The sequence below is a fragment of the Battus philenor genome, unplaced genomic scaffold, assembly GCF_028537555.1.
Source record: "Battus philenor isolate CCGP_79_NKW_IND1 unplaced genomic scaffold, ilBatPhil1.0.hap1 SCAF_5, whole genome shotgun sequence".
Lineage (NCBI taxonomy): Eukaryota > Metazoa > Arthropoda > Insecta > Lepidoptera > Papilionidae > Battus > Battus philenor.
Genome location: NW_027181715.1, coordinates 11,564,552 through 11,590,853, shown reverse-complemented (window position 1 = coordinate 11,590,853; position 26,302 = coordinate 11,564,552). Strand labels below are relative to the sequence as shown.

Below are 26,302 nucleotides of genomic sequence, written 5' to 3'. Positions count from 1 at the left end.
ACGAGTGAAAAGGACAGATAATTATTATAGATGTCAATAATTCTGAAGAAATTTTTAGACGCGTTTATTAATTTATTTAGCCGTTTCATGGTCGTATTTTAAAAGGTTTGCAGTTTAAGTATTTATATGTTTTTATTTATATTCTTCTTGATTAAAGAAAATTTCTGTGTCTGTTGTGTCATTTTTTTGATTATTTAGCTGCGGTTTTCTGAGGAACACTAATGGTATATACAAAATTATTATAAATAACGATGCGATATCGCTAATAAAATAATAATCAGCTCAAAAACAAACGAAGTAAACGCGTAGGCATCACTGATTAGACATGTGTTCTAAAACAAATCCTTAGTAAGCTATCACCGACAAATTAAATAAAATGGACATTAGCAGGTAAAAAGTCTGCCTGGACAATAAAGTAAAATACACTTCATGTGCCTTGAACTAATTTCAGTACTGAAAATACAAACAACGGAAACCACTAAATGTAAAATTTTTATATTAAAAAAAAAACAGGTGTAACAATGCGTCAAAAGTCTAACTTTTTACACAAATAATTAGTAATGAATCAAAGTATTTTAAAATCATGTTTTCTTAAAAGCATAATCGGTTTTTTTAAAGAAAGAAGTTTATTTGTTTAGTTATCATAAAATATTTTTTAATATTTACAGTAAGAGTAACAAAGAACATGATTAGCGTAGAACGAAAAAAATTGGAGTATATTTCAAAATAAGCAATTGTTTAATAAGCTCCCATCTCCATCAAAGCATCATAGTGCTCAGTTTCAGGTAATAGATCTATTTCAATTGGTTCGGACTTGAAATTATCTCCAGAATTTTTATCCACACTAAAGAAACGGAATAATTTGGAAAGGTTTATAATTGAATAAGCAGAATGTGCCAAATAGTCCTTCACAACTTCTTTCAGTACTTCAAATGCTGAAGTTATTTGAGCTGTCATTCTGGTCTCTGGAAATAAAATTATCCATTATTATAGCTTTACATCAAAGTATAAATTCTTACTTTTATCCAAATCTTTATTACATAAAAAATCTTATTTTTTTTTTGGTTTGGATGGAATTTTTTTTTCTAAATCATATATGTATTTAAGAGTGCTATTAATTTTTTCAATAATTTCATCGGCTCAAATATTGTCATATTTATACTTTTTCACCTGACCAGTATAATAAGGTTTTGGTTGGTAGTGGTTTTTGAATCAATCTGATATTGCCATATAAGTGATATAGTCGTCAAGAAATAATGAATTTATTGCAAATATAATTTCTCAGTTAATGAAATTATATTACAAATTTCAGCTTATATCATGTAATTTAAAACCATTGGAATATTTTCGGTAGGCCTATAATAATGTAGTCACTGCCACACCATTTCAGTTTAGTCAATACAGAAAACAAAACAAAAAACTCAACAAACTGAAATGATAACCACCATTTTGTGAAGTTATTATAAATTATGATAAAATAATTAACATAGAGGACAACTGTCTTATATCATGTAATATTCATTAGGCAGAAAATAAATAATAACAATATATAGCAAAAAATGTAAGAAAAGGTATAACCAAAAAGAAATTACATTGTTATTGAAAGATTCTGTTAACATCTTTGGCTATTTCAGAAATATAGGCAGAAATCACAGTTGTTTATAAAGTAATAAAAAAACTTCTTGGAGTCTATTAAAAAAATGACTACATACAAAACTTATACTGATTACATGCAAAATTTGGTTTTAAATTACAATGTAAAGTATTAATTTGCATAATGATTTTGTTCATTAATATCATTTAAAGAATAATAAAAATAAAATTCAGATAGAAATAAATTATTAATGTTTTCTTGACTTACTTGTACTGGATTGTTTAAGATTAAACAGATATAAGAAGAAATTGATTTGAAGGTACAGGTCTTTTTCAGTATATTCTCTGAACATGACTCCTTTCTCGCATTGCCTGCACACTGGATATCCTCCTGTAAATGTTTGTGGTAGTCTGGATGTGCGGTAACCGCAAGCAGGATCTTCACAAGATATCCAACCTGCATAATATTGGGCATGATACTGTCGGATTTGCAATGTCAGTTGATTATGAATACTAGCTAAATAATCAACTGGTTTTGTTGTACATTTGTCATTTTGACATTTTTCTAAGAATGTAATGCTTTCTTTGTCTAACCTTATAAAAGATTCACGTATTTTATTCTCAGTCTTGCAATTTTCATTTACACAAACAAATGTGAATTCTTTACAACTTCTATATTTCTGTTGTTCATTTTCTATTTCATATGTATCTGTTTGTACATTTTCTTTTTTGATAATCTGTCTGTAACCTGATGGATCTAAACCGAGGCAGTCTGCAACGCGTGCTGGGTCCATACCTTCGATGGGTTCGCAAATTCGAGATATGACTGGATGTAGTTGATGTGCTAAATAGTACATGTAATCGACTTTGAGATGTTCAGAATTTTTTAATTCTTCTATGTGATAAGCTCTCTGTGTTGCCGACTTGACAGTACCATCTTCGCAAATAACATAAGGTACGATGTCACCTTTTTTGAATCGCCTGCTATTTTTACTGTTAAGCCTCAAAGCAACTTGTACATGTGGTTGGGAATTTTTATCAGGATACTCGTTAGGATTCTTTGTCAATTGTTTTGTTATAGTCAGCAATGATAATGGCATTTTGTTACCAATTAAATCTTCTTTCAGTTTGTTCAGGTGCAACTGTATATTCTCTAATCTATCATCAGCAGACTGTTCGGATAGTATTTGACTTAATATAAATTTTCCAGCTTCGGCTGCCAGTTGTGACCAATCACGGCGTACTATATCTAATCCTTTATGTTCTTGTGTTAAAACTAAATCACCGTTTTTATTCCTGCTAATAACAACTGCTGCATACTTCTTTTTTTTAAGTAAAAGCAAATATTTGAAGACTCCATCAATATCAAGTTCAATCTGTTTATATTTCTTGTTAATTTCTCTTTTAAGATTATTTCCGATTTTGAACACGAAATCATAGTCCAAACAATTGGTATTTATCATTAAACTGTCTGTATCACCATACACTACTTCATAGTTTTGTTTTTGAACTATTTCCTTTGTGTCCATAAGAATTTCTCTTCCTTTCATAGTAACTAAAGCTGCTAGTGGTTTGGCATAAAATCTAGAATGTGTAAAACCAAGACATCCATACATTGAGTTAGCAGTAAGTTTCAATGCAGTTTGCCGAATATTATATTGCATATACTGTTCTGGAGATAAATCAGGCAACTTCATTAGTTTTTTAACTTCACGCCTGCTTTCTACGAGTTTTCTAATTTGTGTGGGCAATACACCAAATTCAGCATTAGGACCTGGTAAGACAAGATTATTCAAATCATCATCTGAGGAGGTGGGATTTTTTCTTTTAATTGTTGTAAAACAAATATTGTATTCTTGGATAATACTTGGATATAAAGAATTAAAGTCCATGAGTAAAACAAGTTTATCATAAAAACCCTTTTTTGGGTCTAGTACTAGACCGCCTGAGTAAGCAGCCTTCTTTTTTCCTTGTTTTTTAGATGCAGCAGTTTCTTCATTATCATTATCTGCGTCATCGGATTTCGCATTTTTTCCATATAATTTATCTGGTACAATAAACCCTTTCTCACTAAAAGCATGAAGCAACAAAAATTCATTCCGCTCAGATCTTCCGCCCATTAGAGTTCTTGACATTATGTTTCCAGCAATCTGTGTAATTTGCAACGCTAGTGGTATTACATTTAGTTCGCACATGATTTTCAGTACATATGACGCGTCTTGCATGTTTAGTTGGACTAGACTTAGTAAGTCACTACTTTTTTCATAATAACGAGATATATCCTCTAATGCGACTTCAGTTCGTTCGCCTTCCTTCATTTTGAGAACGCTCACACAGAGCGTGTCGAGGTCAAAGCTTCTCGAACGAATTAGTTCCATCGCTGTCAGCTTTATGTCACAAACTAGTCTCCCAAGAAAAGCGTCCTTGGTGGCGAATTTCTTTTGCGGGGCAACTGATCGCTTAAGTCGCCCCAGACGCGACCAATTCGGTATTCGTAAATCTAGAATATTTCCCATGAGTAAGTCTTGTTGAAAACCGTGCATGTCATGACCCACTACTAAATCAGGATCCAGTTTCCAGAATTGCACCATGAAGTAATTCAAAAGTTCCCTTTCGGTGTCGCATTTTGTAAGTTTTGTTGATTTGTATTGAGGTAAAAATTGTTTGAGATCTAACGGCCATAGTTCATTGCATTTTGTCATAACTGCAAAAACGATTAAGATAATGTAAGAATCTCCATTATACAAACACATATTAGTCGAAATACAACATAAAGAGAAACAATAGTGCACATTTTATAATTTGAAATATAACAATAATTTATAAAAATAGCAAAAGATCTGCTCTTACCACAAAAATGCTGATGAAATGGAGGATTTGGAGGAGGTTTATGAATAGGAAAACTGTTGTGCACCAGGCAACTTAACATTAATATTTTTGTCTTATTTGTTTTTTGATCCATAGCTGTTCTCATGTGTATCTGAAACGCATTTTTTTAAATAATCAAAAAAGATACTATACTCATTTATGATAACCTGCTCTGTGTGTAAAAAATTCAAATATTAATAAGATAGCACAAATTTCGCACTAGAAATAAAGATAAGTTTGTTGTACTTTCTCTAAGTTTCAAAAATTTAGGAACTTGTGTAAGGCAGTATGTACGGAATTACATTGCACTTCCATGTAATGTTTCTGAATTATCATTATTGTTTAGGAAAATTACTAAAAAAAATTGTATTATAGTGTGAAGGATTTTTAAGTGACTGTAAAACATGGGAAATTAATTGAACTACAACTGTATTATGGATTATGTAAAAGTGGCCACAAAATAATTTATCTGAATGTGTTATGGGATCTGTTGCGATCACGGCATTTGGAACTTTTGTAGCCCAAAGTTAAAAGACTGTAGAGGAACATAATATGATTCTAGTTTTTCCAAAATGGGCTCTAGAATTCTTGTGATGTATACACTAGCTGAATCCAAATTTGATGGACTGCTTTCGGCAAGCTCCGAAACATCTTCCTGTCCAAAATACCGTAATACCTGAGGGTTTTGACCAGTGTGTTATATATATATATATTTATATCTATATATATATCACTCGTGAAAGCGATGGCCGTTGAAGCCGAAAGGTTTTAGAGTGGCGACAATGAGCCGGTAGATGACATAGTTAAGGTCGCTGGACGCGGAGAGTGTAAGACGTATATCGATTTTAATATGAATAATTAGAATAAATTTGCTTACAGTGACTGCAACTATTGGTGGCGGCTCTAGATCCTTATCATTTCTTATGACTTCGATATTTTCCATTCTTTCACAAGCTACTTCTAATTTGCACCACGATACTTTAGCCACTACAGCCTCTGCTTCTTTTACTTCCAGCCAGCAAGGGCCCTTAATTTTTCTTTCCAATAAAAATGTTTCCAAGGAGGATGTGTTGGTACCAAATATGTGTGAATATGTCAATCCTTTTCTGCTTGTGTTTGGTGGAGGCTTTGATGCCTGAAAAGTTAAAAAAATGGTATGATATTTATGGATGAATTATTCATAAGGTTGAGTAGATACTTTTTTATTTTTTCTCTTTGTAACCTCTTAATATATGAATACATTGTATTTATAAGTCCTAATTATTCTTAATTTTTTATAATAATTACCAAATTATGTATCTTTACTAATTGTAACACAGGCACAGATATTTAAAGGGTTAAATAAAGTTATTTGTGTACAAGGCAAAATGTAACATACATTTTAAGGATGGTGAGTGTTTCATAATGACATATGCTTAAATCATCAAAATAATTTCTTACCGAATATTTTACTTCTAAATAATCACATTGAGCAGGTATATTGGGAAGATTGAAACAGTAATTTTTAGTAACTTTTCTTGATTTGAATTCGCTCAGACCAAGTTCATTGGCAATTGTTCCATTGAACTCCTGGTACATGTCCATCATAGACACCTCTTGATCTGTTTGCTCCAATGTTACTGGATCTAATTTCTGCAAAGGTGAATATTATATTGTAGACTTGCATTATAACATTTGTAATCCAGGGTAAAACAAATTTTCCCTAATAAGACATTAACTCGTCTATCAGTGAAGGAATTAAAAAGTTTTAAAATTATTGCAGTTTAAAGTATATATCTTTAAAGCCAGTGTTTTAGTTTTTTTTATATAATTAGATGGCAAATGGTTTGTACACTATATTATATCCATACAAATATAATCATTAAGTAATATTTCTCTTAAGTATAAACCATAGATTAAATCTATATACAAATGGATTGGTTACAGGCGTAAAATCTTTAAAGATATGAATTTACAGCTCATTTATTAGTAAAAAAACTTAAGGCTTTTACATCTATATCCAATCAATATGTATAAAGTGATGATCACTCTGAAATTATATTGGAATGAAACAGGCTAATAACTTCTGGCAGTACAAAATCTACAGCAACAAGTAGTTAACAACAATATAATCATCCCATTACTCTTTATTTCTGAAACAGTTGCTTTGTGGGTTGCATGTACATTATTACAGCAAATGAGCTATACTAGCTATTTAACCATATAAAGCTTACACCTATAACTAATCATATAGTAAAAATTAAACTTACATATTCTCTTGGTAGAAGAAATAACTGACGGTCCACATTTTTCACAACCAGGCAGCATGAAACACAACCGGCTTGCTTATTTAATGGATTAACATATGTTTTGCCAAATAAATAGACAACACCTGGCTTCACAAACCTATCTTCCCAGGCATCCAACCAGTAGAACTTGAACACCTTTTCTCCAGAACTATTAGTGTGCATAGGTATCTGTCCATCCATTTGTATAGATGGAATGTTTTGATTTTCTTTCACCTGTTCTGTCCAAGCAGTACATGTTTTTAATTCCTTAGGTGATTCGTTTTTGGTTACTGGAAATATTTCAAACTCTTCATTCAAAAACTCTTCAGCAACATCATTTATAGTATTGACTGAGCTAGAAATTTCTTTTTTGACTTCAGCTGGTGGAGGAGATGCGTGGTTACTGAAGTCTTCATTAAAATCAAGATCTTGGGTATGAAATTCCTCAATATCCTGAGTAGCGGAATCCTCAAGTTCTTTTTTAATTTCTTTATCGATGGTCCATTTTGGTTTTGTTATTACTGGTTCTTTATGTCCATTAGAAGCTGAATTTGCTTCTTTCTGTAAATAAATATTAAACAATATTGATTATTGTCCTGTATATTGCAGTGTCACTTTACAGGATTTTATTTATCTTACATATAATTTGTATAAACATTCTTAAATTCTTAGCGTCTTTTTTATCTAATAATATTATACATTTATGTGTATATGTGTGCGTGTGTGTTTGAAGAGATTATTTTTAACATAATATTTATGGGTCATAAAATCTTTTATAAATAATATATATAAATATAGTGACAGATACATGATAAATACAAGAAATAAACTTGTAATGCCTAAATATGGTTTTCAAATAGTAAACAAACCCTTCATTGATTCAATTATATTTAATTAAAAAGAGCAACTGATAAGTTCCTGTCCAGGTCTTTTTCACACATCAGTGTTCTGTGCCAGTGATAGCTTACTACTTATTATGTCAAAATAAGCAACAATTCAAAAAGAACATTTAAATTTCCATTATAAATTAGGAAATTTTAAATTTGAATTAAATAAAGTTGAAAGTTGCACAAGGTTAGTTTCTTTTGTTTTAACATTTCACACCGAACACACAAAATTTTAAAATTAATTTAAAAAAGATATAAATAATTAATACAGCAAGTAGAAATATTAAGAAAAGTCCTTTAATGCCTTTGCACATGTAGATGAAAGGGGATTTAAATTTTTACCAAAAGATGTTCAAGCTTTTATAGTAGGGAAACCTTATTGAAATGAGTGTCAGGCAGCAAGTGCTGCTTAGGTAAACTTTGGTTTAACAAGAATATGTCTAGATAAGCTAGAATGCTATAGGATTTATCTGGCTAGTGAGATTTGATCTATGGCAAAATCTTCTGCTATTGTATCTCTATCTATGCTTAAAATCTTTAACCAAAAAAATATAATGTACTTACTTCATTGTCTTTAGGGACTATTTTTACATCTTCCACTTTAATTGACGCTGGCTTCTTAATATTTGTGGACAGGCTCTTAAAATAATTCTGGGCTTCTTTTTTACTGGATTCAATGACATTCACTTTGCTCATTGCAAGCATTTTTGGTTTATCAACAACAGATGTACTACCATCAAGATCAGACATAATATCTGAGAGAATATTGTCTTCTATGATTTTTACATCCTAAAATACAAAACTCAATTAAATATTGTTTTATAGTATAAATTCAGTATCAATATCTTTTTCATCGCCATTTTAACAGTAGGATGTCTACTGCTGGACATAGGTATCCCCTTCTAGATTTCCAATATGACTTGGTGTTTGGCACTGGTCGGTGTAACATCTCCTGAGGATGCCCCGCGGAGGGGTAAAACACGTGTAGAGTAAATTAACGGTGGTAGTTATGTTTCGCATTGTATGCCGCATACACATTTATCAGCAGGCAGACGGGCAGTACACTTCATTACACGGCTACCGCTGCATAGCGGAAGTAGCTATATATTAGTCCCTTTCTTAGTTACTTTAAATCGAAGGATGCCAGACTTTTGGCTTTTAGATCACTTTCAAAATTTAGCTGGCTCCAGTAGTTCCCTACAGCTACATTTCTATCATATACTTAAAACTTGACAAAACTGTGAAGAGTAGCATTAACTATGGAAATTTAGTGTGTGGCTAATTTAGTGTGTGGCTAAGTTGCTACTGCAATTTATTAATTTGCAAGCATTAACACACCGTAAGTCATTTTTCACACCTATACACATATGAACAAGCTTTGCGGATGGCAGTGGAGCTTTGCAAGTCACTACATGTACTGAATATGGAATATTTAAATTTTACTAGCAACAGTCCTGAGCCTATGTTGATAGGTAAAGTCAAGCTAATATTTTAGTTCTTTACTATCGAAAGTGTAATAATTTTTAAAAATGACTTTCGAAACTAAGGCTTTAATGTTTTTAGACGTTTTGAAGTTATTATTTGAAAATGTAATTAGATAATATTCATAATTATAAATTATTGATTTCATTGTTAAATTATTAATTATAAAATAAATGAAGGAAACAATAAATAACAGTTTTAACCTCTTTCTTTTTAGTTGGCATTGCTCCCAATAAACTTCTAATGTTGCCTTTACTGGTAGCTTGTGGTGCCAATCTTGCTTTTCGTTTTGTACCACGGCCAGAATCTTTGCTGGTAGAAGCCACATAACTGTCCTCAATCTCATCATCATCAAAAATTTCTCGACCATCTTCCACATAGCCTGTACCATCTGAAGTGAACACAAAACATTTGTTAACTTTTTTAAATTATTATAATTATACAATAATATAAAAAATGTTATTATGACTACATATTTTGAAAGTGATGGTATCTCATTGTAAGTTATACTGTGATAATTTTATAAAACAATATCTAGGCATTGATATAAATACTTTAGTCAATAAAGCAATTAAAATTATGGATTTTGTTACACAACTGACAAAAAATGCAGTTTATTATCTGAAACTTAATACATATATTCTATACAGTAAAAAATAATTGTGAATTTACACAATGTTACACATCACTTAGCTTTTACACCCTAAGGTTCTTTGCACAGAATACCTTATATTATTTGCCTGCAATCCAATATGATGTCTTTTATACATTTCTGTTAATTACACAATCTAACATTTTTGTATAAGTTAGTTAAAGTATTGTTCATGCTATTGTGAGATAACTGATATAGACACCGCAGTAATACAGCTTGTGCCAGCAGACAACTAGGCAGCTAGAGAAGAGAAATTCAGACATATAAAACCTATCATTGATAAACTTGTACTATATATGGAATACTGACACAGTATTTATTAGTCAAAGATTTTACCATCTTCTATCCAATCATCTTCTTGTCTCTGTAAAACACGGTCAGTGTACTCCTTTTCATCGACTGTGTCATACACATTTTCCATTTCGTCCACATCATATTTATGTTTAGACCCTTTCCCTTTCAGTTGTTTTAACTTTTCTAATGCAGAAAATCTACCATGTTTATCAACTTTCTGTCTTTTTGCTCTGGAACCGGCTGTAAATGTAAACAATAGCGAAACAATACTACAAACTGTTGCAAGTAAATTTTCACATGAATAGTAAATATTTTATACGTTTACCAATGGAATCGCTCATGATTTCTTAAGATATCACTTTTAATCTAAAACATGTATGTATAAAAAAATTCTTTTGTCTAAATGTTTATATGTTATGGAATTGACAGCTACTTTTGGCGCGAAATGATAACGTTGAAGAATATATAGCTATACATAATTGCTATCTTTTCTCAAAACCGGTAATAACTGTTATGACTCTTTTTTATGTTCTAAAAATTATCTTAACCACGTTTACATCTTTTACAACTTATTTTGCTGCATTTGTATTGAATAGTTTATTTTAGTTTAAATAGTAAAAAATCAAATAATCAAAGGTGAAAAGGAAGTAAAAATTTATGACACTATTACAGGGTTAAAAAATAGGCAATTCAAATAGTTCAAGTAGTTCCTGCTAAGCACTATTTTAATTATCTATTCTCTTGAAAAGTGTATGTTTTAAACTAAGAATTACCTAAAATCGTAAACTAAGGGGGTTTTACATTTCAAGACAAAAAAAAAGTTTACAATAAAGTTTAACCAATTATAAATAAATGCTTTATTGTAATAACGATAACTGTAATTTACTTTGCTAATATTTAATAAAGATTATTAAGCACATGTGAAGACTTTAGGGCTTTACCTTTTCCTTTAGAAAAAAAAAACCGATTGCGCGCCAAAACAACTGTCATAAAGTTGAGTCGTTTTGGTATGTACATGATATACATTAATCGTTGTTCTGTCTCCTTCTCTTCATACCGTTAAATATTTCATTAAAATAAATAAAGGGATATATTTTGAATTTCTTATATTGTTTTATATAATAGTTGCACCAATGGCAATGCGAGATTATGCAGCTGATAGAGGTATTTTTTATGAATGAAGGTTTCCCTTAAATCGAATTATCTGAAATAATATTACACATGACTTTTTTTTTCTTTACAGAGGCGATAAAGAACTTTTTTGTAGACTTTTGTCAGACTAACGACGAGGGACAAAAATTTTTCAAATATGCAGAGCTACTTACAAAAGTCGCTCAAAGGGAGCAGGTTAGTGTTATACGGCTACATAATTATTAGATTTTCGGATTATTCAGAACTTAGAGATTCACATTAACGCTTTGTAAAGTATTTGTTTTAAATTTTTCTATCTCTTAAAAGTAATTGTGTCCTTTTTATGTCAACAACCAACTTGTCCTTATTGGTTTATAGTAAAAGATGGTAATAAGATTGTATTTAAAGGAACTAATTATTTTTTAATTTTTTAGACTGCATTTGTTGTGGATTTGGATGACTTGAATGAGGCTAATGAAGAACTTGCAAATGCCATCAAGCAGAATACAAGACGTTACACTAACATGGTGTCCGATGTGGTGTATGAAATGTTGCCTGACTACAAACATAAAGAGGTCACTACAGTATTATTCTTTTTAAGACCAAATTAACCTTTCCATAGTTACAAGTACTATAAATATACTAGATATTTATTTGGATAACCATAACCACTTTTATATGGTGGGGTAGGTGCAAAATATTAAATAAACATTATTTTTGCTTTAGGTAGTTGCCAAAGATTCCTTGGATGTATATATAGAGCATAGAATCATGTTGGAGGCAAGAAACCATAGGATCCCTGGAGAGATGAGGGATCCTAGAAATAGATACCCACCAGAGTTAATAAGAAGATTGTAAGTATGCCTAATACCAATTATTATAAATAAGGTGAATATTACACATCTTCAAATGTGAAGAATGATTATTCAAATGTAAACAACAACTTCATAGAGTATTATTGTTGTGTTTAGCAGTAAAAAAAATAAAAAAAATACTAAAAAATTGAATATGGCTTAACATTCCAAAGAAATTATTGCAAAGAAACTGTAAGAATATTTATTTAGTAGTTTTTGTTAAAAGTAACATTATCTTAATTGCAGTGAAGTGTACTTTAAAGATGTATCAACTGCAAAATCAGTGCCAATACGAGAAGTAAAAGCAGAACATATTGGAAAGCTAGTAACAGTAAGAGGTAATATTTGAAATTGTAATTTCTGTATAAATAAAATTTATCTACTTTCATTTGTTTATAAGGAATATTATAATGTTAACTAAATTGCAAACTTGATGAAAAAAAAAATATATGGACACATTTATCACATCATATGTTATTTTAAAGGCTTTAATCTAAAAATAAGAAGCAATCATTTTATAACTGATGGCCGTTGGGGCAGAAAGGTTCTTGAGTGGTAATCATGAGTTGATAGACTCCACTACTCCACTGAGTGTAGGAGTGAACCAACAACTTAGTTAAATGTGTCACCGGTCCCAGAAGGGGAGGGCTATGCCTGGCAGTGGGCGTTTATCAACTGAAAAGTGGAAGAATCAGCCTATATAATGTATTCACTGAAACATGTGTTTTTCTGTTGAATGCAACAGGTCAATAACTTCAGGCAGGAGAAAGTCTGCAGGGACAGATAATAAAAGATATTTAATTTCAATAAGTGGTTATCAGAATTTTGAAAATGCATTTTCTTATCTTGTTATCAATACATTATTTATAATTTTAATGAAACCATTTAATTTTTAATACTGCACCGTAGAACAATGGCAACAAATGTATACATTCACCCCTAAAAAGCTTTTATATATTTAAAAAATCAACCTGTGTATTCATTAATAATTTCAAAATTGTCAGGTATTGTGACAAGATGCACAGATGTGAAGCCTCTGTTGGTGGTAGCAACATATTCATGCAGTGCATGTGGTGCCGAGACATACCAACCAGTCAGATCTTTGCAGTTCACTCCGCCACCTGCTTGCACTGCTGATGAGTGCCGTTTGAATAAGACCTCTGGGCAGCTGTATTTACAGACCAGAGGCTCCAGGTTTCAAAAGTTCCAGGAGTTAAAAATACAGGAACATGTAAGTGTTCTTACTTTCAGATTCTTTATTATTTCAATTTTGTTTTATAAATACATTGTTATATGATTGTATATTCTTTTTTTTACAGTCAGACCAAGTGCCGGTGGGACACATACCCCGACAACTATCTGTGTACTGTCGAGGAGAAACTACACGGCGAGCTCAGCCTGGGGACCATGTGGCTGTTAGTGGGATATTCCTTCCTTTGCTCAGTGCTGGCTTTAAGCAGATGGTGCAAGGTTTACTGTCTGATACCTATCTTGAAGCACATGTAAGTTTTTCTCAGACTATTATATTTCAAAATTTATGTGTGCTTTATGTTATATATATATATATTTTTAATTTTTTGACATGTTAAAACTGTCCTTAATTTGTTAATGTCGATTAATCACTTCAGTATGTCACTCTACTTTAGTTACCTTCAGTGATATGAACATGCATGGTCCAGCTTCAATTAAAAAAATCAGTAATAAACTTTTACCTTATCTCTTTAATAGCAGTGTACATTAATTTAATATGGACTTCATATCATTGTACACCGGAATGAGTTGTATATGTGTATTTATTCAGTGGTCGTATTCATCCTTTCTGAGAGCCGATTGGCACTCTCAATCTGATGACAGGTCAAGTTTCTTGGCCGATAAGTGTCAATCCAAAGTGCTTAAGAATGTTGTAATTCTAATTTTATGGACAGTTAGTTTTATTATAAATGTTCTTCTTGTATTCACTTGTATATATAAGGTCTAATTTGGCAAATCTAATAAAAAAATGAAATATTGTTTACTATTAAAAACTTGTACTAATAAAAACTTAAAAAAACTTGTGTAGTTAAAATAAACTTGTGTAATGGTGCATCTACCAATAATTTTACGAATTTCCAGACAGTCACTTGCCTAAATCAAAGTGATGAGAATGAAATGGCGGAGGCTCTAACAGAAGAAGAGCTTGCTGAACTAGCTGATGAGGACTTGTATTCTAGAATGGCACAAAGTCTTGCGCCTGAAATATATGGACATGAGGATGTTAAGAAAGCTCTCTTGCTTTTACTTGTGGGGGGTGTAGATAAGTATGTTTGATTGTTTCTTTCCTATTGCGGCTTGAATAAGCAATATATTCAAGCTGGGAAATGCACACTTTTCAGAGCTACCTTTTTAAAGACTTATTTTAATTTGTAAATTCGCGTTTCCTTTTGTATAAAACTTCTTTTATAATTAAATTGCGGATAACATTAAATAGTGTATTTATTGCTATAGATATCTCACATAGAATCAGTGTTTCGTTTACCTTGATTTTTAACACAAGTCTTACCTTATAGTATTGAATTAAAAAGTCAAGAACAGTACAACCATTAATGATCTTGCCTCCTTGTATCGTTGATATTTTATGGCAGTTCAGATTGTAGCGAACACTTTGTACAGCCTCATATTATCATCAACAAAATATTAAAAGATACCATCAGATCAGTTATTGTAATTAAAGTGAGAAATTTTACTAATGTGTTTTCTTAATTAGGCGGCCAAATGGTATGAAGATTCGAGGTAATATTAACATTTGTCTGATGGGTGACCCCGGTGTAGCGAAGTCACAGCTCCTAAATTACATCAATCGTCTGGCGCCCCGCAGTCAGTACACGACGGGCAGAGGCTCCTCTGGTGTGGGTCTTACGGCTGCTGTTTTGAAGGTATTTAACTATTCAAAGATTTAGGCTAGCATCCTTACTACTAAGGCAAAAGAATCCCTGTAGTACTCTGCAGTATAAATTACAGCATTATTCAACAATATGTCAGAAATCAATAAATTATCCGATATTTCATCTAAAGTTATGACTTTAAGCACTGGCTAGTTAATTTGCAGATAGCATAAGACTTGTCAGAAATACAAAAAAAGTATAAGATTTTTTGCTACTTACCTTTAACCATAACTTTCACATATATTTGACTGACTGTTTATGTTTATGTGAGGTTTTCTAATATCATCATATAATCATCCACTGCTAGACTAATCACTTCCTCAATGAAAAAGGTTGGGATTTTGTGGTCTTCTGTTCTCCTCAGGCTGGGATTGGTCCATTCATTTCCGGCCATTGTTTTGATGTCGTTAATATATCAGAACAGCGGCCGGAGGACGTCCAGCATCTCCTCATCCTATACACGGACTTCATTCTAAGATGTTTTTAATACTCTCACTCATACTATAAATTGCGTCAATTGAATTTAAATAAGAAATAATTTTTTTTTGAATGATCTGAATAAAGGCAAATCTCTTAAATTCTAGGATCCGTTCACTGGAGAAATGATGCTGGAGGGCGGCGCGTTGGTATTGGCCGATCAAGGCGTTTGCTGCATCGACGAGTTCGATAAGATGGCGGAGAACGATCGTACCGCTATACATGAAGTCATGGAGCAGCAGACAATCAGCATTGCCAAAGTATTTTCTTAATATTGTTCTCAATAATCATATTTTAAGCAAGATAGAGACATAATAAGAGCTTTAATGGCATCATTTAACAATAAATTTGACATAACCAGACATGCAATTCTCAACTTAAACCGTTTCTAATTTAAATGTCGAAAGAAAAATGAAGAAGGAAACATAATCTCATGTACTTTAGGAATGTATTGCAAATATGCTGAATTCAGATTATAAAAGTAGTATTACATATAAAACTGTGCGGCCTAATGGAATATTTATTAAACTGTTAAGTTTTGATTTTATTTTATGAACAGTGATATGGTTCCGAATGTCCGTTTTTGATGGGTCCATCGTGCTAGACATATTAAACATACAGACACTATTAGCATAGTATGAGATAGATAAGCAAAGTATTATTTTCACTTACACTCAAATTGAAGCTTTGACATGAATATGTGAATTCATATCAACTATCTCAATAAGTGTTTTGATTTTCTAAACTTAGAACTTTAGGCTCTATCATATATTGAATTTCCAATATACAGTAAAATTCAAACCGCATATTAAAATTAGATTTACGGAAAAGGCATATTATTTAATAAAAAAATATTTCAATTTGATGAGTATTCGGTGATAGTGTTGCTTGAATATTTTGTTTTAATTTACACTATATCTGTCAAAAAGTATATGATCATAAATCCTTATTGTTAATTTTGTTTTAAAAATGTGTTGTTTCGGAGTTTCTTCTTGCTACTTCTCCACAACTACAATGCCTTGCAAAGCAAAGTCAAAAATAAAAAAGACAAAAAAAAAGTTGACTATCAATTAGTACTGTAAAGTTCCAGTGTCTAATAATATAAACCACCTAATTACAACATTGGTGAAAGTTGCCTTTGAAAGGCACCATAATTGGGGTATTATTTCTGTCACCAAACCCAATAAAAAAAAAAATAACATTATGTGTATTAGGACCAGTGAAGCATTATGACAGGTTGATATCTGAAAGCCTACGCTATAAGCTGTAAAGAAGATTATAAATTATTCTTTTTAAATATTAACAATCTGACTTTTGTGGTTTGTATGATTGCAGGCGGGTATAATGACGTGTCTGAATGCTCGTGTTTCGATACTGGCAGCCGCTAACCCTGCGTACGGCCGCTACAATCCAAAACGCACCATTGAGCAGAACATCCAATTGCCCGCCGCCTTGCTCTCCAGATTTGATCTGCTTTGGCTCATACAGGACAAACCTAATAGGTATTTACTAATACTATTGTAATAGTTGCCATCAAAAATTTACATATTAAAATTTTCCTTAACTATTACTTAGAATTTAACATGACTTGATGAGTAAATGCTGTAGGTCTTTTATGACAATGTAGCATATCTGTTATTCAAGAAGGAGACTGTGGAGAGTGATAGAGAGAGAACATCAGTGTTCCTTTTATATAGCCTGAGCTAATCTATGATTGGCCTTGATAGCACATGGATTGAGACTTCTCGGTGGTGGATCTGTCTCATGTATTGGTTCCCATGCGAGCAATTGAAGTTTTCCAGCTCCATTCGAGCCTTAAGCCATGGCACAAGCTTGGTATTGCTTAAAAAGTAACACGGAAAATTTGACTACACATGTAAAAGCAAAATAAATTAAAAAAAACACACAAAATATATAGACATTAAGATTAGAGATGAGAATAAGAGACTTATGAAAGAAATGAATACAAATTAAAAATTAAAGAATGATAGAATATGAGACGGATGAAAGAAGAGATAATAAAAGACCATCCAGAAAGACAACCGCCAAGAAGAAATTAATGTTAATATTTGAAACGAGTCTTTCAAATAATAACGCGGTGGGGGAACGAAAGATCCCCAACACGAGGTTTAAAAAAAAAGGAAAATAATGGCATTTTAATCAGAAGGTGATTTTCCATTAACCTTAGAACAGAATGGTATTGAAATTATCTATTTATTTAAACACTTTCTGTACAAACCTTATTGGCAAACTTCATGCCGAAGTAATTTTATACCAGTTTAGCATTTGATCTGTGTAGTGATAAATTAATGGAAGTAGATGAAATACCTAATCACCAAAAATAAAGTGGTAGCTATTACTAATCAAAATAATATATAAACAAATTATACAGAGTGATTAAGAGGCTCAACTCTTTACATTAAAGCCTTCCATTTATAATCACTGTATAATTTTTTTTTTTTACATACATAGTATATTATTATATCTGATACATTGATTAAGAAGTTGAATTATGGTTTTAACTTTTAGCTTTTATACCTATAACCATTCGCCTGTGTATATATAGCATAACATAACATAAATATTCTATAGTATATATTGTATGGATATACAATATTTACAATTCGATCATGAAAGCAAAAAAGGAAAAGAATTGCCTTTATGTTTAAAAATGATTCGCTTGTGTACTAGTGCTTGTGTTTTATTTATACTTATATTATGTTTTTTGTTGTGAAGAGACAAGGACTTGGAGCTGGCGAAGCACATAGCGTACGTGCACCAGCACTCTGCCCAGCCTCCGTCGCGTGTCCGCGCCCTGTCCATGCGTCTTGTGCGTCGCTACGTGGCCCTCACCAAGCGAAAACAGCCCGTTGTGCCACGCCAACTCGCTGACTACCTTGTGTGTAAGTTTCAAATAATGTTAACTTCAATTTTGATCAACGATAAATCTTTTGTTAAACATTATTTCATATAATTTTAATCGTTAGTACCTTTGAACACAAGTAGATTTTGTATGTTGATGTGTTGATCATTCATATATAAACAATTGATCAAAGTACAATGAGCACAACTTTATTTAGTTAACGTGAATTTTTCCGATTATTCATTGAAACCTTATTTATGCCTTGCAGTTGATGTTTATCTGCTGACATGATGATTATCATGAATCATGTAACATAAATTCCTGTTAAAGGTTTATTGTGAATAATAGGCTATATTGTGATAACATTGCCATTAATTACTCTGTTTAGTAGTTATTTTATTGCAACTATCAATGAATAATTTATATATATATATATATAAATATATATATATATATATATATAAATATATATAAATATATATATATATATATATATAAATATATAAATAAATAAATATATATATATATATATATATATATATATATATTCATTCATAGTGTTCCTGTCTATTTCAATTGTATGCAAAATATTCATAAATTTATTTGCTTATTGCGACAATTAAATAATAGATGGCCTTAGAAAATTATGTAGTTAAAATTTATTTTATGAGGTATTCTCATCTTCATTTTAATTTCTTTTTATTATATATATTTATTAGCATTTTATTATCAATAGCTTAAAATATTATTAACATAACTACGATAGTGCGAATAATACAGATTAAAAATGTTTAACATCATCACTATTTCAACAGTAAGTCATCTACTGTTCAACATAAGCCTCCCCGAGAGGTTTCCAATAAGACTGGTTGTATGCGGCCAGCATACAGTTTTTTTTACATTATTACATAATCAGTTAAATATAGCAAATTAATGTTTATCAAGTATTGTGTTTATCTTGTAACTGTTCAATATCCTTATATAATATAATCTATCTTTAGAATTAATACTTATAATTTCAGCATCGTACGTGGAGTTAAGGCGCGAAGCGAGAAACGCACGTGACGTCACGTTCACGTCGGCCAGGAACCTTCTGGCTATCCTTCGTCTTTCCACCGCCCTTGCGCGTCTAAGGTTTGTATATCATGTATGATAATAGTGTCGTCAAATTAAGAAAAAAAGTATTCATAGCAAGGACACGGTAAAACAAGAAGAAACTTGGCCGTTTGAAATAAAATTATGCATGGGTGATTATTAGATAAAATTTTATGGTTTATTAATTTTTAGTAAATAATATAACGGCGTATGATCTCAACTCACCAATCCCGAACCCATAACATTATGTTGGAATAGAGGTGAGGAAAAAGTAACATTCAAAATAAATGCTAGATTAATTTGTCTCAGATTAAATTATGCTTACTAGAAAATTTGGGAGATTTAGAACATAAATTTCCAGTTACTATTAAATTTAGGATTTTTTAATTTTAAGCCAAATACTTAAATGTCGCTTAGTATACGGTGGTAGGTGTCTAGTATGTACTGCTACAGAATGAAAACAACGTTAAATCATTTTTTTTTTAATTAAAATTATATATATATATTTATATATATATATAAATATATATGTATACATATATGTATATATATGTATATATATATGTATTTATGTGTGTGTGTGTGCGTGTGTATATATATTTGTTATAAGTTTATAATACAAATTTTTGCAACAAAAGAACAAACTTGTAACAACAATATCAATGTCACGGTAATACAATATGTAATGTCTATAAATTATCACGTAACAAATTCAAGATGTTAATTAAATAGAAACTTTATAAATATCTTATAATTGTACAGATTTTTTTAAGTGATGATAGAGTCTGGAAATTAATTGCCTTACTACTGTATTGTAAAAGTCCACAAAAAAACTCGTCCGTGTTTGTTGAGGGCTCTTTTTACATCAAAACGCTTTTGGAAACCTTTTTTAAATGAAGTATTCTTTAAAGCGAATTTCAAATATATTTTAGTTTGTATTAAATTGAACTCTTCTGGCATAATACACAAGTGGTCACTTTATATGAAAAACAAATTTGGGTAATTATTTGAATTATTTGAATGAACTAGAGAGTGTGGAAAAGACTTGATATTTTTAATAATGACGAATTTTATTGAAAGAAAATTGTACCTAATAATTTCTTTTACAGGTTGTCGGACGTTGTTGAAAAGGAAGATGTGTCTGAAGCGATCCGTCTTGTGGAAATGTCAAAACAATCACTCCAGCATGTTGAAGAGAATATGCAAAGGTAAAATATGTTTTCTTTTCACTAAACGTTTATGTAGATATGACTTAAAACATACGCTTATTGGGTTACGAACATAATCTTTTGAGTTCTAAAATCTCGCGATTAAAATAGTACGTGGACGGCGCGTGGCGCTGACGGTCACCAGGGGCGGAGTACTTTTTATACTTATCTGAATTGAGTATATAAGTCGCAAACAGTAATAAGTTATAGTAATTTTTTTGAACTGAATTAGTTTATCAAAATCGTTTATTTAATTTTATAATAAATTCAAATCAAAATGATTGTATGGCGTGTGTTTTAGGGGTATAAGTGCCACGGACCGCATCTTCGCAATAGTGCGAGACCTGGCCGGCTCCAACAAGACTGTGAAAATTGCTGACGTCATCGAACGTTGCGTCGACAAGGGCTTCAAACCCGATCAGGTAAATTGCATATTTTTATTACATATGATTTTTGAAGTTGTCTGTAATATTTAAAGTAGCACTATTCCTCTAAACATATTTTGGTTATTACCAGTACATTTACCAAATAGTCTTAGCAGTATTAGTAGGACTACCGTAATACTACTAATACTTTTCAATAGATTTAGTAGTATCATTACTGGGAATTTTATTTCCAGTAGACTTGCCAGTAAAACAAAACGATATTAATTTCTAGACTTAATTTTATTGATATGAACATGTATATGACACACTGTTTATTATATTTGTTTGACGATTTATCTCTGTCAAAAAGCAGATTATTTTGAAATGTATTATTTGATTCCTCTAAAAATTTTTATACATATATAATAAACAGGTGAACAAGAATAAGTATTACTGTTTATAAATATGGAGGAGTTATACGGCGACGTGCTCTAAAGCAAGTGTCTCGAAATATTTATATATACATATAATGCAGGAAATGATATTAATTACATTTAGTATTATACACTAATAAATTATATGTGCATTAAAATAAAATATTTGCGTTAGTGATCCTTAAGTTGGACAACAATTTAAAGCTTCGTTCTTATGGCGAGAAAATATCGTAAAATTGGAAGGAAAATAACACTACTACACAAGTTCACAAATAGACAAACATTGGATGTAAATCAAGACCAGAAATACCTTTACACTTGGATAATTAAAGATAAATTGTGTACTGTAAACCATTAAAATTTTATTTACACTTTGTTGTAATGTGACAAGCCAATAACATGTGACAGTACATAGTCAGTTGGGGTAGCTACATACCTATTATGAAGCTACTCCCAATGACTATGACTGGTCACACATATATATTATTCTGTAATTATCTCTACTATACAGGTGGACGCCTGCATCGAGGAATATGAAAACCTGAACGTGTGGCAAGTGAACCAAGTCAGAACGAAGATTACATTTATGTGATTTGAGCTTCGGAAGAGTTTTGTTTAGCAATTCAAGTGTGTTTTGTAATGATGTTTTTACAACAAATAGATTTTTGTACCACTAGACTATTTTATTAAATAATTCAAAATAAATATAAACATATTGTTTGTTTAATTTTTTCGTCTGTACTTTTCAAATGTCATTAGTTTTGAATTAAGCGACTTTGCTTATAATAGATATTCTTTTTGGGTAAAACTGTTTAGTTTAAAGTTAATTAGTATTTCTTTATAACCTAATCCAGGGGTCCGCAACCTTTTGAGTCGAAAGATCCTAAAATACAATTTACAAAATTTCAGTTTGTCACAAAAAAATGTTTGCCAATAATAAATAGTACTTTTACATATTGACGACAATGATGCCTCGTGTCACGGGGAAGGGTTGCGGTGAAAAGCGAGTACAATAGGCTGTGAGGTAGAAATGGTGCCCAATCCTCGTTAGTCGATTCAGAACAATTTTGTAATTTTTTTATAATATTATATTTATATATGAAAATAAAGTACCGCAGATTCATATTCAAAGAGTCGCCATGTCACTAGGGCGCCATGTCTTTAACCACTGCGTTGGCAATTGTTAAAGAACGTATACTGGTATAGAGTGAAAAAAATCTCTTTCAGAAATATAACTTGGAATGTCTTCGAGTTACTTGGTGAAAGAAAAATTATTAATTTCGTAGTACAGAAATCCAAGGTGGGAAATCACTGTATTATTTGGAGCGCATACAAATAATTAAATTACAGAAATATCAAGGGGAAATACCCGCGTTATTTGGGTAGCATATAAATCATAAAATTCAAACTGCGTATATATAACGAGGGAAGTCTTCGCGTTATTTTGGTACCATTGAAATAAGTAAAAGTATCACACTACAGAAATATAACATAGGAATTTCTCGTGTTATAGTGGATATTATAGTAGTTACTCAATGGGGGTTTCCATTTTCACGATTATTGATTGATCATTGCACCGGATTGAGTAAGCCAAATACCGCGTAGAACTGATAGCCGCTGGGGCCTTAAGGTTTTGGAGTGGATACCACGGACCAGCAAGCGCGTCGTAGAATATCCACCTCCAAAGTGGACAAACAAACGGCTCTGTCGGTATAATATAAAGGTATTTGAAACTCGCTAGATGCAATCGTTCAACCGGTCTATGGGAAATTTATAAGAGAGGGTATTCATATACTTAAAATAATAATAATTGATATAACTATACTCAAAGTAAAAGAATGCGGTTTCAAATGGCTAAGGTTTTTGAATAAATCGAATAATGAAGAAGCTTTATATTTAAGAATGTTAAAGAACCTTGGTTTAGTCGGATTTAGTTGCAAAAAAAGGGTCACGCGTCCCAAACGGATTACGTCTTATTCGGGTGTAGTATTAGTATCAAACAGCGGACCTTTGATGGAAATTTTTTACGGTAATATACAGTATATTTTCACAATTTGAACAATGTAAGATTAAATATAAATTAAGTTATTAGTGAAATATAAAGTAACCGTACATATTATTAATCTAACATAAAGACCGCAGCGAATGGCCATTGTGGCGATCTTTGAGGGAAGCCTATGCACTGTAATGAATCTGACACATCAAATTTATATCAATTTTAACTAACATTAATAGTAACATGTAAATTTGAACTAGTATTACAAAATCAGTTAAGTCATTTTAGTACATCATGAGAATGTATGAAGAGCCCAATTTAATTGAAACTAGAATCAATTTTTCCTCTCCCATACCATATTAAACTACGTGTGAACTAACAAGGGTTGTTAACACGCCCTCATGCAAGATCCCGAAATAAACTGTCGTTTTTTATTACAAAATCTTTATTACCACTAAAAAAAGCTGACACAGTTATAAGATTTCTAGCAAGTTTTTGTTTAATTAACTTTTTCTTTAATTCGATCTCGTAGAAATCCTCGTTGGAGGTGTACAGTCGAACTGCTGACATCGGAAGATATTCGATGGTGGCTGATTCCTACCAGTCCTATTGGAAATCTATGTAGACCACAATTATGATAAAGAAGAATTTCATTGTATGATAAGTTAAAGGGAGTTTATTGTAAAACGGTGTACGGAATCTAGAGAAAGGTATAAGGTCTTAATTTTTTAGTATTTATATATGTACAGCGATATTTTTTATATTTTATTATTTTCTTATGCACGTGTACAATATTTTATATTCAACGGTTTACTGCTTGAAGTTTTGTTGCCTAAACGTGATTATACTTTTATTTTAACTAATATAAATTAAAAGTAGTAAAACATTCATTAATATTTTAATATAAATTTCAAAAAAGTCACGAATTCGCAATTTTAATCTAAATCTCGTCTTTCGTTTTTAAGAAAGTTAGAAACTTCATTAAATTAGTAAAAAAAATCGGGTCACGAGCTTCCACATCTAAAATGGATTATTCTTGTGTCGTTCGTGTGGTTATTTGTTAAAGAAAAGTTTGCTTTTATCAACGGGCCAAAGGTCGAGATGGTTAAAGTTCAAGGATGGAGGGTTTCAGTGCCTGAAAGCCTACTTATCAGAGACGTCGGTTTTGCTCCCTCAGTTATTTAAGGTGGATTGTTAGGATGGCGTGTATTAGTTATCCGTAAACTTATTTTTTTATGCACTTGGCTGGACAGAATCTTTGGCGTTGGTCTTTCGTGTTACTAATCTATAAAGTGTGTATCACAAAATTAAGCTTACATGTAGTTTTTAAGCGTTTCTGTACAGATTGCTCAAACTGAGAACTGTACATTTTTTTGCATAATTACAAATTACTAACAACGAACAGCTATAAACAATCGCCGTAAAAGAGGAAATCATCAGACTTGCAAACTCATACGATGGAATCCTGAATCATTTCAATATAACATATTACTAACAATACCTACAAAATGGTAGAAACGATCAAAATGGTACCTATATACTAAAGTTAAATTTAAATAAACTTAAAAAAATGTTTTGAATTTTGTTATAAAATGGGAAGGAAATTTTTCCCCGACCGACACTTGCGCAAGTGATCTAAGTGTGACGCCGACTGAAATGCGAAATCCCTCAAGATGTATTGTAAACATAAAGGCGTATAAATTTGAAATTGGTACGAGACAGTGGTTGCGCTCCTTATCATGACCTGATACAATGCGACAATACTCACCGCTCAATCTCCCGTAGTGATTGTTTTACCTAAACAGAGTCTTCGGAATACAAATACTAAGTAATAAGTTTTTTATTTTGACTTTCATTTCTGCCCAAGCAGCATTTGCAGATTTCGCGAGTTCATGGTGGCAAAGCTCAGGTGGCGCCTATCCTCGTTGGGCTTAACAGAGTTTTCCTTTTGAGGTAAATTATGAGCCGGGGAAGCCTCGGCTTGGGCCGTCGTCTAAAACTGTTTCAACGGATTGGGAGGCCGCTAGGTGTCTAGACTCATGTCCCTCTATGAGAGGATTTTGGTTCGAGCTGTCACTTGTCGGTGAGTTCCGTAGTATATTGCTACCGTGCTAGCTAGCTGCATACTAAAAGATGGGCACAGTGGCTTTGGTAGTACTATAAGTAACTATAATTAATAAGTTTTATATTTCGTACTATATTTTCTTTATATCGCTTTATAGTACACGATATTTTACCACTATAATCGATAGTAAAAACCTGGTAATAATTTTGTACATTAAAACTGAAGTTGCAGGACAGGGTTTTTCCTATGAAAAATCTGGAACCAAAACAGATTCTTAAACATCCCCCCCCCCCCTCCCCCTACGCTCCTATCTCATAATGTATAACTAAGTTTGTTATCGAAATATGACAAATTTATATATTTATGATGTCATTATATCGAGTGAATATTTTTAAGTTATGTATCAAAAATGGAGGATGGAGGCCAAAAGAGCACATGGAAGAGTCTAGAGTCTAATACGGTCGTCCGATACGTATCGGATAGCACTTCAAACCACTGAATACGACGCCATGCATGTGGCGATCGATAAGGTGACATAATACGGCGGAAACTAGATAAGATATAACGAAATTCAGAAATGAAAAGAGAATTTAAAAGTGAATGAAAAGTATTTCATTATTATTTATTTAATAAAATTATAATACGAGGTGTACGTGCTAGTTAAAGTCGACGCAAAATGCAAGTTGCCGCTATCAACCGAAATCAACGATGGAGGCCCAACTCCAACAGTGGACGTTCTGGAACTGAAATGATGACGATGACCTATTTAATTGTTATGTAAATTAAAAGTTGAAATTATAGTACAACAGCGTAATTATTAAATTAATAAAACGATAACATTTTTTTTTCA

At 31.6% G+C, this 26,302-nt stretch overlaps 2 protein-coding genes across 2 annotated transcripts; one reads left to right on the top strand and one right to left on the bottom strand.

The window, feature by feature from the left end:
* Positions 1-612: 612 nt before the first annotated feature.
* Positions 613-10,464, bottom strand: PolA1 (DNA polymerase alpha catalytic subunit). Its single transcript, XM_068772245.1, has 10 exons — positions 10,369-10,464; positions 10,086-10,283; positions 9,301-9,488; positions 8,180-8,404; positions 6,711-7,289; positions 5,902-6,093; positions 5,339-5,596; positions 4,444-4,573; positions 1,862-4,297; positions 613-965 (listed from the first exon to the last, which is right to left on the bottom strand). The coding sequence occupies exons 1-10, from the start codon at positions 10,382-10,384 to the stop codon at positions 739-741; spliced, it is 4,449 nt and encodes a 1,482-aa protein (XP_068628346.1). The 5' UTR covers positions 10,385-10,464; the 3' UTR covers positions 613-738.
* Positions 10,465-11,050: 586 nt separating this feature from the next.
* Positions 11,051-22,054, top strand: Mcm7 (minichromosome maintenance 7). The gene is made up of 16 exons (XM_068772417.1): positions 11,051-11,207; positions 11,287-11,390; positions 11,609-11,749; positions 11,901-12,028; positions 12,275-12,366; positions 13,033-13,259; positions 13,348-13,530; positions 14,141-14,325; positions 14,772-14,940; positions 15,534-15,686; positions 16,762-16,928; positions 18,163-18,329; positions 19,312-19,423; positions 20,494-20,592; positions 20,894-21,014; positions 21,903-22,054. Exons 1-16 carry the CDS (start codon positions 11,177-11,179, stop codon positions 21,981-21,983), a joined length of 2,160 nt encoding a protein of 719 aa, XP_068628518.1. The 5' UTR covers positions 11,051-11,176; the 3' UTR covers positions 21,984-22,054.
* Positions 22,055-26,302: the final 4,248 nt, after the last annotated feature.